The 16,250-nt window shown below is 41.7% G+C and overlaps 1 protein-coding gene across 8 annotated transcripts in view; it reads right to left on the bottom strand.

The window, feature by feature from the left end:
• The window catches only part of LOC137373086 (2-5A-dependent ribonuclease-like), a 95,781-nt gene that overhangs the window by 14,170 nt on the left and 65,361 nt on the right, over nt 1-16,250 (bottom strand). For all 8 annotated transcript variants that reach the window (XR_010975580.1, XM_068037953.1, XM_068037950.1 and 5 more), the window contains one exon: nt 13,105-13,229. Coding sequence is in view for 7 of the 8 variants with exons in the window: in XM_068037953.1 (XP_067894054.1) it covers nt 13,105-13,229 (125 nt within the window). In the remaining variant the exon portion in view is untranslated. The remainder of the gene's footprint in view (nt 1-13,104; nt 13,230-16,250) is intronic.

Below are 16,250 nucleotides of genomic sequence, written 5' to 3'. Positions count from 1 at the left end.
CGCAGGGATCGGTGCTGGGCCCTCTGTTGTTTGTCATATATATTAATGACTTGGATGTGAATGTAGGGGTCATGATTAGTAAGTTTGCAGATGACACCGTAACATTGGTTAGGCCGCATTTGGAGTACTGTGTGCAGTTCTGGTCGCCGCACTACAGGAAAGATGTGATTAAGTTAGAGAAGGTGCAGAAAAGATTCACAAGGATGTTGCCTGGTTTGGAGGGCTTGAGTTATAAAGAGACTGGATAGGCTGGATCTATTTTCCCTGGAGCGAAGGAGGCTGAGAGGGGACATGATAGAGGTATAAAAAATTATGAGGGGCATAGATAGGGTTGATAGTCAGAGTCTGTTTCCCATGGTAGGGGTGACTAAAACTAGAGGGCATAGATTTAAGGAGAGAGGGAGGAGGTTTAAAGGGGATCAAAGGGGTAAATTTTTCACACAAAGAATAGTGGGTATCTGGAATGAGTTGCCTGAGGAGGTGGTGGAGGTAGGAACGGTAGTGACATTTAAGAGGCATCTGGACAGGTACATGAATGAGCAAGGCAGAGAGGGATATGGAATTAATGCAGGCAGGTGGGATTAGTATAGATAGGCATTATGGTTAGCATGGACACGGTGGATCGAAGGGCCTGTTTCTCTGCTGTACGACTCTATGACTCTAACATCCACTGCATTCCCTTCATCAATCTTCTCTGTTCCTTCATCAAAAAATTCAATTAGTTTGGTCAAGCACGATCTGCCTTTTACAAATCCTTGCTGGCGATACTTAATTAACTCAAACCTATCCAAGTGCCTGTTGATGTTTTACCTGATTATTGTTTCTAAAACATTACCCAACACTGATGTAAAACTAACTGGTCTGTAGTTGCTAGGACTGACCTTACACCCTTTCTTGAATAAGGGTGTCACATTTGTCTCTCTCCAGTCTTCTGGCACCTTCCCTGTATCTAGGGAAGACTGGAAGATTATGGCAAACTCTTCCACTATCTCCATCTCCACTTCCTTTAGCAAGCTGGGATGCAAACCACCTGGACCAGGTTATTTATCTACCCTAAGCATAGGCAGCCTTTCCAGTACCTCCTCCCTCTCAATTTACCCTATCTATTGCCTTTACTCTCTCCGCTTCTACCGATATTTTGCCAGATTCCTCTTCCATAGTAAACACTGATACACAGTATTCATTAAATATTCTTGCCTTGCCCTGTGCCTCCAAGCATATATCACCCTCTTTGGCTCTAACAGACTCCACTCCACCTCTTACTACCCAATTTTTGAATTCCCTTTTCTGTTAATTGCCATTTTATTTTCATATTCTCTCTTTGCCAGTCTTATTTTCCTCTTCACCTCTCCTCTCAACTTATTGTATTTGGCCTGAAGAATTCACCTGACATGCATCATACACCCTCTTTTTTGTTTCATCATCATTTCTAACTCCCTTGACATCCAAGCAGCCTTGTTTTTGTTCCCTTATCTTCCGCCCTTGTGGAATGTTCCTAGCCTGTAACTACAGCAACTCTTCCTTAGAAGATAACCCATTATTCCGTCACAGTTTTTCCTGATGGTCTTTGGTTCCATTTTATCCTGGCTAGATCCCTTTTCATCGCATTGAAATTAACCCTCTTTCAATCTAGATGTTCTACCGTATATCGTTCCTCACTTTTCTGCATTATGAGTCTAAACCTTACGATACAATGATCACTCTTACCCAAGTGTTTCCCCACAGACACTTGGTCCACTTGGCCCACCTCATTTCCCAGCACCAGATCCAGCAATGCCTCCTTTCTAGGTGAACTGAGAACATACATGAACAAGGAAGGTCTCCTAAACACAATCTAGAAATTCCTCCCCCTGCTTTTCCTTTACTCTAACATTATCCCAATTGATATTTGTGTAATTAAATTCCCCCAATATCACCACTGTATAAGTTATTGCACATCTCTGTGATTTCCCTGCAGATTTCCTCCTCTATCTCTCACTCACTAGTCAGAGGCCTACAGAATACCCCAGAAGCACGATGATACCCTTTTTGCTTCTCAACTCCAACCAAATGGATTTTGTCCTTACACTCTCAAGGACATCCTCTCTTTCCAACGCTACAATGTCTGCTCTGATCAGTATTACCACCCCACCTCCCTTTTTCCTTTATCTTTTCTGAAACGTTTTATATCTTAAAACATTAAGCCAGTTTTCACCATTTCCGTTATTGCCACTTATTCCCATACTGCCATTTGTGCTTGTAGCTCACAAACCTTATTCACCACACTTTGTGCATTCACATACATGCAATGTAATTCTGTCTTTGTATTCCTTATAACCAGTCTGTCTGCTCCTATCTAATATGGAACTAGTACTTTCTCTAGTACTGTCCAACACTCTCACATTATGCACCCTATTGCTCGTTTCTACTTCTATATGCTGGTGCCCATTTCCCTGCCAATTTAGTTTAAACCCTCCCCAACCACACTAGTGAACCTCCCCACGAGGACATTGCTCCCAGTCCTGTTGAGGTGCAACCCACCCCTTTGGAAAAGGTGCCTCCTGCCCCAGAATTGACCCCAATGCCCCAGGAATCTGAAGCCCTCCCTCCTACACAATGCTTCAAGCCACGCATTAATCCTCCCTATCTTCTTGTTTCTACTCTTGCTAGCATGTGGTACTGAGAGAATCCAGAGACTCAGTCTTTGATTTATTTTGATCTTAGCCGGGGCAACATTTTGGGTCTTTTAATTACCTTCAGAGCCCCTGGATTGGGGAAGAACAGTAATCAGCCAGAGTTCTTGCTCTTTATTGCTAGTCAGTGAATCCTGCTGGAAAGTGGGCACCGGTGAGAAAAGTACCAGTTGTGCTTTCCTCTAACATTGACTAGCCATGTGGAACTGTACCCCAGCAAAAGTCAATGACAAAGCATTAGAACATCACATAAGGAATAGGGGAAGGATGTTAATTGTGTTTAATCATATGCAGGTGGAGGGTGTTATTAAGTGTCTTACTTGAGTATATATATGGAGACACTTACTGAAAATGAATGAAGGTTTGAGTGAGGAGCTGCAAGTTTGGAATCTTTTTACTTTGTAAAATAAATGTAAGACTGAGTAAAGATTGGCTGCAACATCATCCTTCACCAAGAAGCTTTCTGGAATATAATATAGTAGCAGAGGATGGGCGCCTAAAGTTGAAGGTTGGAAACTAAGACAAATGTTTTTTTGCATAGAAAACTAAACTCCCAGTGGCTATTGTGGAAAATGGCAGAAAGCCAGTGTAAATTGTTGGGGGACGATAACTCTCCGATGTTCACTGAGTCTGAACAATATAACTAGTAGAAGAAAGAAGTGGATATGTGAACATGGGTTACATCCCGACCAAACTGGAAGCAAGGTTTGACCATGGTGCTGTCACAACCTACCAAAAGTAAAATCAGAAGTAAAGTGTTTGTGAACTGGATGCTCGTCAGTTGGACACTGATGAAGGACTGGATCTTCTGTTGGAATTCTTGGATGAGATTTACAAGAAGGATAATCTATTAAATGCCTATGAGGCGTGGTCAGACTTTGATAGATTTTGGAAAACAGATGGTTATTCAATGGAGGAATATATCATGGACTTTAACAGACTGTATAGAAGATTGAGGAAATTCAATTTGGAGATCCCCAGTTCAATGCTAGCATTTGAATTGATAGATTGTGCTAGGGTAGCCCATATGGACAAGCTCCTGGTTCTAACTGGGGTTCGGTTCTCGGAAAAAGACTCACTGTTGGATCAGATGTCTACTGCCTTAAAATTTCTGCCGAAACTGTCATTTCCTGCAGCCTTGGTAGAACAAATGGGACATTCTGCAATGACGCAAAGAATGGAGGACTCAATGACTGCCAGATTTCAAAATGGTCCAGATACTGGACGCAGGCACCAGTACAATGGAAGAGTTAAAGACGGGAGGAATGAGGATGAAGCACCTTTAGCAGGTCTGACTATTATAACAGAAGACAGGACTGAAACAGCAATCATAGGTGAATGAATCACAGGAATGCCCGTCACAGTTAACAGGTGCTTCAGATGTGACTCAAAGTATCATTATGCAATGAACTGCCCTAAGTGGAGAGGCAGAGTCCTCGAAATGAACATGACACTGAATTCTGAGGCAGAAGTGGAAGATAATGATAAATCTGAATGATTTGTACTAGTCACAAGGAGTTTAGTCACGTGGTAAATGTGTTAGTTAGGAACAGGAGACAGGAGTAGGCCATTCGGCCCAACGAGCCTGCTCCACCATTCATTATGATCAAGGCTGATCATCCACTGCAATGCCTTTTTCCCACACTATCCCCATATCCCCTTTTGTCATTGGTATTTAGAAATCTGTCAATCTCTGCTTTAAACCTACTCAATGAGTGAGCTTCCACAGCCCTCTGGGGTAGAGAATTCCAAAGATTCACAAGCCTCTGAGTAAAGAAATTTCTCCTCATCTCTGCCCCAAGTGGCTTCCTCCTTATTTTGAAATTGTGTCCCCTCGTTCTAGACTCCTCAACTAGGGGAAACATCTTACCTGCAGCTACCCTATCTTTCCCTTTAAGTATTTTGTCAGTTTCAATAAGATCACCTCTCATTCTTTGAAACTCTAGAGAATACAGGCCCAGTTTCCCCAATCTCTCTTCATAGGACAGTCCCACCATCCTGGGAACAAGTCTGGTGAACTTTCGTTGCATTCCCTCTATGGCCTTCCTAATATCCTTCCTAAGGTAAGGGGACCAAAACTGCACACAGTACTCCAGGTATGGTCTAACCAAGGTTCTATACAACTGAAGCAAGACTTCATTATTCCTGTACTCAAATCCTCTTGCGATAAAGACTAACATATCATTAGCCTTCTTCATTGCTTGCTACACCTACATATTAGCTTTCAGTGACTTATTGACAGGGACACCCAGGTCCCTTTGTACATCTACACTTTCTAATCTCTTACCATTTAAAAAAATACTCTGCACATCTATTTCTCCGACCTAAATGGATAACCTCACATTTTTCCACATTATATTCCATCTGCCACATTCTTGTCCACTCGCTGAGTCTATACAAATCCCCTTGAAGCCGCTGTGTATCTTCCTCACAAAACACATTCTCACCTAGTTTTGTGCCATCTGCAAACTTGGAAATATTACATTTGGTCCAAATCATTGATATATATTGCGAACAGCTGGGGTCCAACTGATCCCTGTGGTACCCTACCAGTCACAGCCTGCCAACGCGAGAATGACCCGTTTATTCCTACTCTGTTTTCTGCCTGTTAACCAATCCTTAATCCATGCCAGTATATTACCTCCTATCCCATGTGCTTTAATTTTCCTAACTAACCTCCTGTGTGGACTTTATCAAAAGCCTTCTGAAAATCCAAGTGTACTGCATCCACCGACTCCCCTTTATCAACTCTGTTAGTAACATCCTCAAAAAACACCAACAGGTTTGTCTAACATGATTTCCCATTCATAAATCCATGTTGACAATGCCCAATCAGATCATTATTATCCAAGTGTCCATTTATCACATTCTTTAGAATAGATTCTAACATTTTCCCTACTACTGATGTAAGGCTAACATGTCTGTAGTTCCCTGTTTTCTCTCCCCCTCCCTTCTTAAATAGTCGAGTGACATTTGCTACCTTCCAATCTGCAGGAACCATTTCAGAATCTATAGAATTTTGGAAGATGATCACCAATGCATCCACTATCTCCATATCTCCTCTTCCAACACTTTGGAATGTAGAATATCAAGTCCTGGGGACTTATCAACCTTCAGCCCCATTAATTTCTCCAGTTGCTGATTCATTCATCTGAGCTGTGTTAGATAGTGCTTGTATGTCAACAGTGTGTGGAGCAGATTGGTTAAAATGTTATCTGGATTCACTCAGTAGTGAGGATCATTGCAAGGTTAAGAGGTATAAAAGTACTACCAGCTTCAGGTTATCGAGGGTAGGCAAGAATGTGGAGTTGAGGTGACAATCAGATCAGCTATGATCCTGTTGAATGGCAGAGCAGGCTCGAGGGGCAGAGTGGCCTACTCCTGCTCCTAGTTCGTATGTTCACATGTCACTAAACAGATTTGTAATTCCTTGCAAACTGGCTGGAGTAGGCCACTTTATTAGTACTGATGTAGTCTGTAGTGAGGTACCTTTACTGTTGAATAAACTTTCTATGAAAAGGCACAAATGAAACATGATATGGAGCATGATAAAGCAATTGTTTTTGGAAAGTCAGTGAATTTCCAGTTTATCCAATCAGGCCATTATTGTATCCCCTTGACAAAACCTGATGTTTCTAGTCAGAGTTTTAGAGAAGTATTAATGACATCAGGTGTTAAGAATCAGAGATAAAAAGCAAATTGTCTTAAAGTTTCATAATTTGCTCATCCTTCTTGTCAAAGATTAAAAGATTAAAGGCATGATCAATGAAGAATATATGTGAATAATAGAAGAGATTAGTGAAAAGCGTGAAATCTGTAAAAAGTATCATGTCTTATTGTAAATCTTCCATTGGGACGTGACTTCAACGAGGCAGTTACCATAGATGTAAATGTATGGGACAAAGATAGGAATATTTTCATTCTACATTTTATAGTCCTGGCAACCAGATGTAGTCTTTCTACACTAATAAATAGCAAAGGACAAAAGGGTGATTATAGATAAAATTATGGAGAAATGGATAGGGACTGGACTTGGGGCACCAACAAAGTTTCTGACTGATAATGGAGGGGAATTTGCCAATGATGAGTTCAGAGTCATGTAAAAACATGAACAGTATGGTTATGAATACCTTAAAGTCCTTTCAGCAATGGGCTCTGTGAAAGGAATCACGCAGTGTTTGATGAAATGCTGCATAAAATCTTAGCTGACCAGTCAAACTGCAAGTTGACAACTGCCCTGGCATGGATGTTCATGCAAAGAATTCACATCAGATGGTTGGAGGATACAGTCCCTAACAATTGGTCAATGGCGACATCCCAAATTGCCTCAATTAGTTCAATTTTTTCTTCACGTTTGAATACTTTACATGCAGGGAAACAGAACTTCATCAAGGCTGAGGTCTCTGAGAAAATTCGGAGAGCTCTGAGGCATCAGATAAGGCCATCTGAGGCAGAATTTAATTCAGGAGATTTGGTGTATTATAAAAGACAGAGTCGTAGGGAATGGAAAGGCCCTGGTAAGATGATAGGTCATGATGGTAAGACAGTAGTTATCAAACATGGAAATCAAACTGTTAATCACAGACACAGACATTTTACAGCACAGACAGAGGCCACGTGGCCCATCGTATCTGTGCCAGTTGGAATACTAGCCACCAGCCTAATCCCATTTGGTCTGTAGCCCTGCAGGGTATGGCAATTGAGATGCATATCCAGACACCTTTTGAATGAGTTGATGGATTCTGCCACAACTACCCTTTCAGGCACCACCCTCTGGATGAAAAAACCTTTCCTCATCTCCCTTCTAATCTTTCTACCAATCACTTTAAATCTACGCCTTCTAGTCACTGATCTCTCTGCTAAGGTAAATAGACCCTTCACTTCCACTCTATCCAAGTCATTCAAAATTTTGTACATTTCAATCAGATCTCCCCTCAGCCTTCTCTGTTCCAAGGAGAACAACCCCAGCCTATCCAATCTTTACTCATAGCTGCATTTTTCCTGTCTTGGCAACATCCTCGTAAATCTCCTCTGTACCCTCTCTAGTGCTATTACATCCTTTCTGTAATGAGGTGACCAGAATTGCACACAGTACTCAAGTTGTTAACCAATGAGTTATATAGTTCCAGCGTAACCTCCCTGCTCTTATAGGCTATACCTCGACTAATAACGGAAAGGATTCCATATGCCTTCTTAACCACCATATCGACCAGTCCTCCTTCCTTCAGGGATCTGTGGACATTCACTCCAAGGTCCTTCACTTCCTCCACAATATCAATATCCTTCCATTTACTGTGTATTCCTTTGCCTTGTTTGATCTCCCCAAATGCATCACTTCACATTTCTCCGGGTTGAATTCCATTTGCCACTTTTCTGCCCACCTGACCAGTCCATCGATATCTTCCTACAGTCTACAGCGATCCTCCTTCGCTATCTACCACATGGCCAACCTGTGTGTCGTCAGGATTAACTGGGGTTGATTACAAAATCTCAGAATCTGTCTGAGCAGCTCATAGAAGGAAGCAAGGCACCTTGTACCTCAAATGCTCACGTGTTCTGTGAGGAAGGTCCTGAGGAACAGCATGCAGTAGATCAAGGGTTGGATAGTGGTAATGTGAGCGATCATGATGCGCAGGACAGAGCTGTCACATCCAAAAGCCAATTGCCCCGAGTAGGTACTCGGGTGATGTGTATTCAAGAGGGGTCTAGTGAGTGGAGGGATGCAACAATTGTGGGACATGCAGGAAAATCTACTGGCAAGTTTAAATATTGGTTGAATGTTAAGGATGATAGCCAAGAAGTGAGATCCATGGACTGGCAGAAAGGGGCGAAAGAGTGGAGAGTAAAAAAGCGCAGAGCAAGTTCTAATAATGGGTCTGGAAGTGACTTTTGCATCAGGAAACAATTGCGTACTGGAGATTGAGCCTCCAAAAGTGGAGGAAGGGGATCTTGCAGTACCAGTCCCGAAAGACATCACAACGCTAGTAGAGGCCTTAGTTTGGCCAGATTACACAATGAAATAAAGGCTGAAAAACAGTCTCGCAAAAGAACTAGAAGCAGAAGTCCTTTTGGCTGAAGTTTTAGTGGCTGCCAACAAACCTAAGGATAAACTAATAAGAGGCAAAACATAAGGAATTGGAGAGTTGGAGAGTTTGGAGTGTATTCTGAGGTACCAGGTAGGGGACAACCAGCTTTGTCACATAGATGGATTTGTACTGAAAAGTCTTTGCAGGTGGAATTTATAAGGCTAAAGCAAGGCTCATTGCGAGGGGTTTTGAAGAGCGACTGGGTGATACCGATGTTCGAGTGGACTCTCCCACAGCTGGAAAAGTAATCTTGAAAATCTTTTTAGCTCTTTTGGCCACATATTCATGGGAGTGTAGATCCACTAACAAAAGCCACGTTTCTGCAGGGTGATATTTTTCAGAGAGAAGTGTTTATGAAACCATCTAAAGAGGCAGCAGATGCAGAAGGAAAACTATGAAAACTGAACAAATGTGTCTATGGCCTTCATGATGCTTCCAATGTGTGGTATTTCTCGGTGAGATTTGTTGGTTTTGAAAATTGGTTGTGTTCAACTAAAAGGAGATCCTGCAATGTTTTATTGGTATCATAAAGGGAAACTTTCAGACATCGTCATGATGAACGTTGATGATTTCTTATGGGATGGTATTGCAGAATTTGAGAAACGTGTTATTAATAAGATTAGAGTAGAATTTAAGATTGGGAGTCAGGCTTGTGGGGTTTTTAAATATATTGGTTTAGATGTTAAGCAGAGTAGGTCTGGAATAACTTTAAATCAGCAATCCTATTTCGAGAGGTACTCCCATCCTGGTTAATCGTGTTAGGTCATCACAGAAAGAGGATGATTCATCTAAAGCAGAGACTGAGCAATTGCAAAGTTTGACTGGTCAATTGAACTGGTTGTGCACTGAGACTAGACCTGATGCTAGTTTTGATGTGTTGGAGTTAAGCATTACTATTAAACACCCCAAAGTTGTGAATGTTTCAAGGGTAAATAAAACATTAAAATAATTAAATCTGAAGAAATGCATACTTAGGTTCCCATCCTTTGGTGACCCAAAGACTATGAAACTAGTCATTTTTAGTGATGTTTCACATGATAATCTTGCTGATGGGTATTTGAGTGTAGCTGGTTTCATAATATTTTTGATGGGTGAAAATAGGAAATGTTGTCCCATAGCTTGGAAAGCTAAGAAAATAAAAAGAGCTATTAAAAAGTACTTCAGCTGCAGAAACACTTGGGGGCAGTGAATATGGACTTCTATTTGTCAAATATTTAAGTGAGATTCTGTACAAGGGGTGCACTGAAGATAAGATGCCATTGGATGTTATGTAGGTAATTGTTCCTTGTAAGTGAAGAACGGTTACGCGTTGACATTGCTGGATTGAAACAAATGCTGGAGAGAAAGGAAATCTCCAAAATTAAATGGGCACACGCAGGTCGTCAACTATCATCTTTTATGAAAAGAAATGCTTGTACAAAGAAATTGTTAGGGGTCCAAAAGGAGATGCGTCTCGTAATGTAATGCTTTATACAGAATATGCAATTTATTTTGATTTGTTTTGAAATGTTCTAGCATGTTAAACTCTAAGTTTTATTTAAAGAAAAAGGGAAACTGTTGATTGTGTTTAATCATATGAAGGTAATAGGTGTTAATTAGGGTCTTTCTTGAGTATATATAAGGAGACATTTACTGAAACTGGGTGAAGGTTTGATTGAGGAGCTGCATGTTTGTAATACAAAGAACAAAGAACAGTACAGCACAGGAACAGGCCATTCAGCCCTCCAAGCCTGCGCCGATCTTGATGCCTGTCTAAACTAAAACCTTCTGCACTTCCGGGGACTGTATCCCTCTATTCCCATCCTTATTCATGTATTTGTCAAGATTCCTCTTAAACGTCGCTATCGTACCTGCTTCCACCACCTCCCCATGGCAGCGAATTCCAGGCACTCACCACCCTCTGTGTAAAGAACTTGCCTCGCACATCCCCTCTAAACTTTGCTCCTCTCACCTTAAACCTATGTCCCCTAGTAACTGACTCTTCCACCCTGGGAAAAAGCTTCTGACTATCCACTCTGTCCATGCTGCTCATAACTTTGTAAACCTCTATCATGTCGCCCCTCCACCTCCGTTGTTCCAGTGAAAACAATCCGAGTTTATCCAACCTCTCCTCATAGCTAATGCCCTCCAGACCAGGCAACATCCTGGTAAATCTCTTCTGTACCCTCTCCAAAGCCTCCACGTCCTTCTGGTGGTGTGGCGGCCAGAATTGCACGCAATATTCTAAGTGTGGCCTAACTAAAGTTCTGTACAGCTGCAGCATGACTTGCTAATTTTTATACTCTATGCCCCGACCGATGAAGGCAAGCATGCCATATGCCTTCTTGACTACCTTATCCACCTGCGTTGCCACTTTCAGTGACCTGTGGACCTGTACGCCCAGATCTCTCTGCCTGTCAATACTCCTAAGGGTTCTGCCATTTACTGTATACTTCCCACCTGCATTAGACCTTCCAAAATGCATTACCTCACATTTGTCCGGATTAATCTCCATCTGCCATTTCTCCGCCCAAGTCTCCAACCGATCTATATCCTGCTGTATCCTCTGACAATCCTCATCATTATCCGCAACTCCACCAACCTTTGTGTCGTCCGCAAACTTACTAATCAGACCAGCTACATTTTCCTCCAAATCATTTATATATACTACAAACAGCAAAGGTCCCAGCACAGATCCCTGCGGAACACCACTAGTCACATCCCTCCATTCAGAAAAACACCCTTCCACTGCTACCCTATGTCTTCTATGACCGAGCCAGTTCTGTATCCATCTCGCCAGCTCATCTCAGACCGTGTGACTTCACCTTTTGTACCAGTCTGCCATGAGGGACCTTGTCAAAGGCTTTACTGAAGTCCATATAGATAACACCCACTGTCCTTCCTTCATCAATCATCTTTGTCACTTCCTCAAAAAACTCAAATTAGTGAGACACGACCTCCCCTTCACAAAACCATGCTGTTTCTTGCTAATAAGTTTGTTTGTTTCCAAATGGGAGTAAATCCTGTCCCGAAGAATCCTCTCTAATAATTTCCCTACCACTGACGTAAGGCTCACCGGCCTATAATTTCCTGGATTATCCTTGCTACCCTTCTTAAACAAAGGAACAATATTGGCTATTCTCCAGTCCTCTGGGAACTCACCTGTAGCCAATGAGGATGCAAAGATTTCTGTCAAGGCCCCAGCAATTTCTTCCCTTGCCTCCCTCAGTATTCTGGGGTAGATCCTATCAGGCCCTGGGGACTTATCTAGCTTAATGCTTTGCAAGACACCCAACACCTCCTCCTTTTTGATAATAAGATGACTGAGACTATCTACACTCCCTTCCCTAGGCTCATCATCCACCAAGTCCTTCTCTTTGGTGAATACTGATGCAAAGTACTCATTTAGTTTCCTCTGGCTCCACACATCGATTCCCTTCTCTGCCCTTGAGTGGGCCAATCCTTTCCCTAGTTACCCTCTTGCTCTTTATATACGTATAAAAAGCCTTGGGATTTTCCTTAATCCTGTTTGCCAATGACTTTTCATGACCCCTTTTAGCCCTCCTGACTCCTTGCTTAAGTTCCTTCCGACTGTCTTTATATTCCTCAAGGGATTCGTCTGTTCCTAGCCTTCCAGCCCTTACGAATGCTTCCTTTTCCTTTTTGACTAATCTTTGTTATTTTGTAATAAAAATGAAAGACTGAGTAAAGATTGGCTCCAGTATAATCCTTCAACAACAAGTTTTCTGGAATAGAACACAGGATTAGGTCACTTGACTCTTCAAGCCTGCTCTGCCATTCAATAAGATCATTACTGAACTATCTCAATGGCAGCTTCCCGCACTATCCCCATACCCTTAATTCCCTTAGTACACACAAATCTATTCATCTCTGTCTTGAATAAACTCAACAGCTGAGCATCCTCAGCTCTCTGGGGTAGAGAATTCCAAACATTCACAACGTTGTGAACAAAGAAATTTCCCCTCATCTCAGTCATTTATGGTCGATCCCTTATTCTGAGACTGTGACTCCTGTGTTCTAGGTTCTCCAGCCACAGGAAATATTTTCTCAGCATCTACCCGGTCAAGCTCCTTAAGAATTTTTATTTGTTTCAAGTAGATCATTTCTCATCCTTCTAATCTCCAGGGAATAAGGTCCCTGTCTGCTCAATTTCTCCTCATAGGACAATCCCCACATCCCAGGAACCAGTCTAGTGAACCTTTGCTGCACTCCCTCTATATCATCGGCACCTCATGAACAGCTTTTAGGAGGGAAACAAAAGAGAAAAATTGGCACTCATTTTTCCTGTAAATCTACCCTCAAAATTACAAAAGAGAATGGAAAATCTTGGCACCAAATTCACATACTCTTTCTTTTCATCAAAATGCTGGATCAGGTTTCTTATGAATTTCAGGAGGTCACTGGCAGTGTCTTTGTATTCTTTGTTTTTGCCTTGCTTCTTGTTCATGTCATTTAGGACATCAGAGTAGACCTGAAAGAAAAGGAATAACAGAGATTTAAAAACAATTCACTTTGCTTTCTCCTCTGATCACATTCCTGCTGTAGCCACCTGACTGTGCATGTTCTCCCTCCTCCAGCACAGGGTGTGATGGTCTTGCCTGTGGATTTCACTATGGGCTCCATTAGAGAGAATGCACAGTTCCAAATGGCGCTACTGGTCCTCCCGATAGTTTCCCCACCCTCTCCTTGAGATGCATTACACGATTGTCACTGAGATTAGTTAACTTCTGTTCCTTACACTGTCTTTACCAACTGAGGGAATTGCTTGGTGGATACCTGTCTCAAAATCCTTAACAATGATGCAAAACTGGGGGGGAATTCTTTTTAAATATGCCGTATACTCAACTACCATTATAAAACCCATTGTACAATCAGGGTTGAGGGTGGTCACTGACTGAGCTCATGAATACCGGACAGCAGACCAGCTGAAAAGTGGACTGTCCAACATAAAACCGGATGAATGGTCACCCTAATTTCTCGGCACCCTCTCCCAATTATAACTAGGGGATTGGAAGCAATATTGGTCACATGACCAATGCAAGCCTGGGTAATTCAAAATGTTTTTTTAAATATAAATTCAACCACCAACTAATCATGAATAAATAGCCCCTTTTTAAAGTTTGGGAAGATTGCAGTGTTGGGGTATCGATCAGTTGGTGAGTATTTTGATTTTCTATGTTTTGTTGGTGGTGGGGGGGGGGGGGGGGGGGGGGTCGATATTCCCATGGAGGTGTGGGTTCATTTTATTCAGAATAATATTTTTTTTATTTCAAATACTGCAATCCTGAAACAAGGGACTTTTAGTACAGTTGTCCTTTTTTTAAATATTCCATCAGTTCCCATGGGTTACTGGCGGGTGCTTCAATGCAATTAAGTTTATTGGCTGTAAAATCCTGTATAAAAATATTTTTTCTTTAAATTCAGGGAAGAAAGGAACGCACTAGTTTTACTAATGGAGAAGCTGAGTGATCCTGGTTTTTGATTAGACCATTCACAGGCTCAGGGAGCACTGGGAGTCACAGTCCCAGGATTGTGGACCCGTCTCACTCTCCATGTCATCTCGGGGGATACGGTTTCCGGGAACACTATCTCGAGTGATGAGGGACTCAAAGTACTCTTTACCCAATGCTTCACTGTGACAGATCAGTCAGTGTGAGGCACAGGGATGATCTTGGTCAGGTCAATGTCCGTTTGCATTGTGACCCCAAAATAAAAATACCAGGCGTAAAGGTGTCAGGTACTAGATAGGGGCCAGATCAGCTGAAATCCGGATTGTCCGGTCTAAAACCGGATGAATGGCTACCCTATAAAGGGCTGAGATGAGATGGCCAAAGTTATTTTAATCAGCTGTTATTAGAGGATGAAAGGTTTTACATAGAATATACAATATAGCAAAAGGCCAGTCGGCCCAAGAAGTTCAAGCCTTCTCTCACCCTTCCTCATCTAACTTTATAAGCATAACCCTCTATTCCCCTCTACCTCATATGCTTATTTAGTTTCTCCCTTAAAGGCATCTATACTATTCACCTCAACCACTCCCTGTGATAATGAATTCTACATTCTCACCACTGTCTGGGTAAAGAAGTTTCTTCTGAATTGCCTATTGATTTCTTGGTGACTATCTTATATTGATAGCTTCAAGTTTTACTCTTCCCCAAAAATGTAAACAATATCTGTGTCTAATCTATCAAAACCTTCCTTAATTTTAAAGACCTCTATTCTGTTACCCTTCAGCCTTCTCTCTTCAAGAGAAAAGAGACATAGCCTGTTCATCCTTTCCTGATAGGTATATTCCACATTTCTGGTATCATCCTTGTAAATCTTTTTGCCCCTTCTCCATTGCCTCTATATTCTTTTTATAATAGTGTTCAGAATTGTACAGAGTACTTCAGGCGTAGTCTAAGGTTCAATCCAAGTTAATTGTCATTCTCACTAAAAACGTGAGTCGCTGTTAAGGTAGATCAGAAAGTAAGAGATGAGAAATGTCCATTCAAACCATCACACCTATCCCAATCTCAGCTTCTTTCACAGCTCATGTACAAATCGATCCAATCGTGGCCTCAAACTCACACTATTTATTCCCCAATTCCCATTTGGCTATTCTTCATACCTCCAAACTATCTCTTTATTCTCAGACCTCAAATCATGCAATACTGATTAGTTACTTTAATGATAGTTTTATAAGACTGGATCTATCAGACTATCAGTCCCAAATACAATTTTCAAGTAATTAAGTTTTGCTGTTGCCATCACTTGTGGAGTTAGTAAATATAACTCATCATATCTACATAGCATTCACAGAAACAACAACATAGAAACAAATAAAAACGGAAAATGCTGGAAATACTCAGCAGCTTAGGCAGTATCTGTGGAGAGAGAAGCAGAGTTAACTTTTCAGGTCTGTGACCTTTTATCCGAACCAATCTGATTCTGAAACAAGCTGTGTTGGTGTTTATTCTCAAAAGCATGTTAGTCATTTAGCACAGAACAGCAAGACCGCACCAACCTAAGGTTACCAACCCTCCAGAATTATCCCGGAGCCTCCAGGAATGAAAGATTAATCTCCTGGAATCTACTGTAAGTAAGCTGAGATAAAAATTATTAGACATTAAAAAAATAGCTTTTTTTGCATTTTCCCTCACACTCCTAATTGGGCCCTGCAAATGGTGGACAGGCTTTGGGGAGTCATCTGAGTTACTGGCTGCAGAATTCCCAACCTCTGGCCTGCTCTTGTACCCACAGTGTTTATATGGCTGCTCCAGTTCAGTTTCTGGCCAATGGTAATTCCCAAGTTGTTAATGGTGGAAGATTCAGCAATGGTAATGCCTTTGTCGAGGGGAGGTGGCTAGATTCTCTCTTGTTTTAGATGGTCATTGCCTGGCACTTGTGTGGCACGTATGTTACATTATCATTCATCAGCCCAAGCCTGGATGTTGCACAGGTCTTGCTGCAAACGGGCATGGACTGCTTCAGTGTCAGAGGAGTTGCAAAT

Source organism: Heterodontus francisci, chromosome 8 (assembly GCF_036365525.1).
Source record: "Heterodontus francisci isolate sHetFra1 chromosome 8, sHetFra1.hap1, whole genome shotgun sequence".
Lineage (NCBI taxonomy): Eukaryota > Metazoa > Chordata > Chondrichthyes > Heterodontiformes > Heterodontidae > Heterodontus > Heterodontus francisci.
Note: the sequence above shows the minus strand (reverse complement) of the source record. Positions and strands in the feature narration are given on the sequence as shown.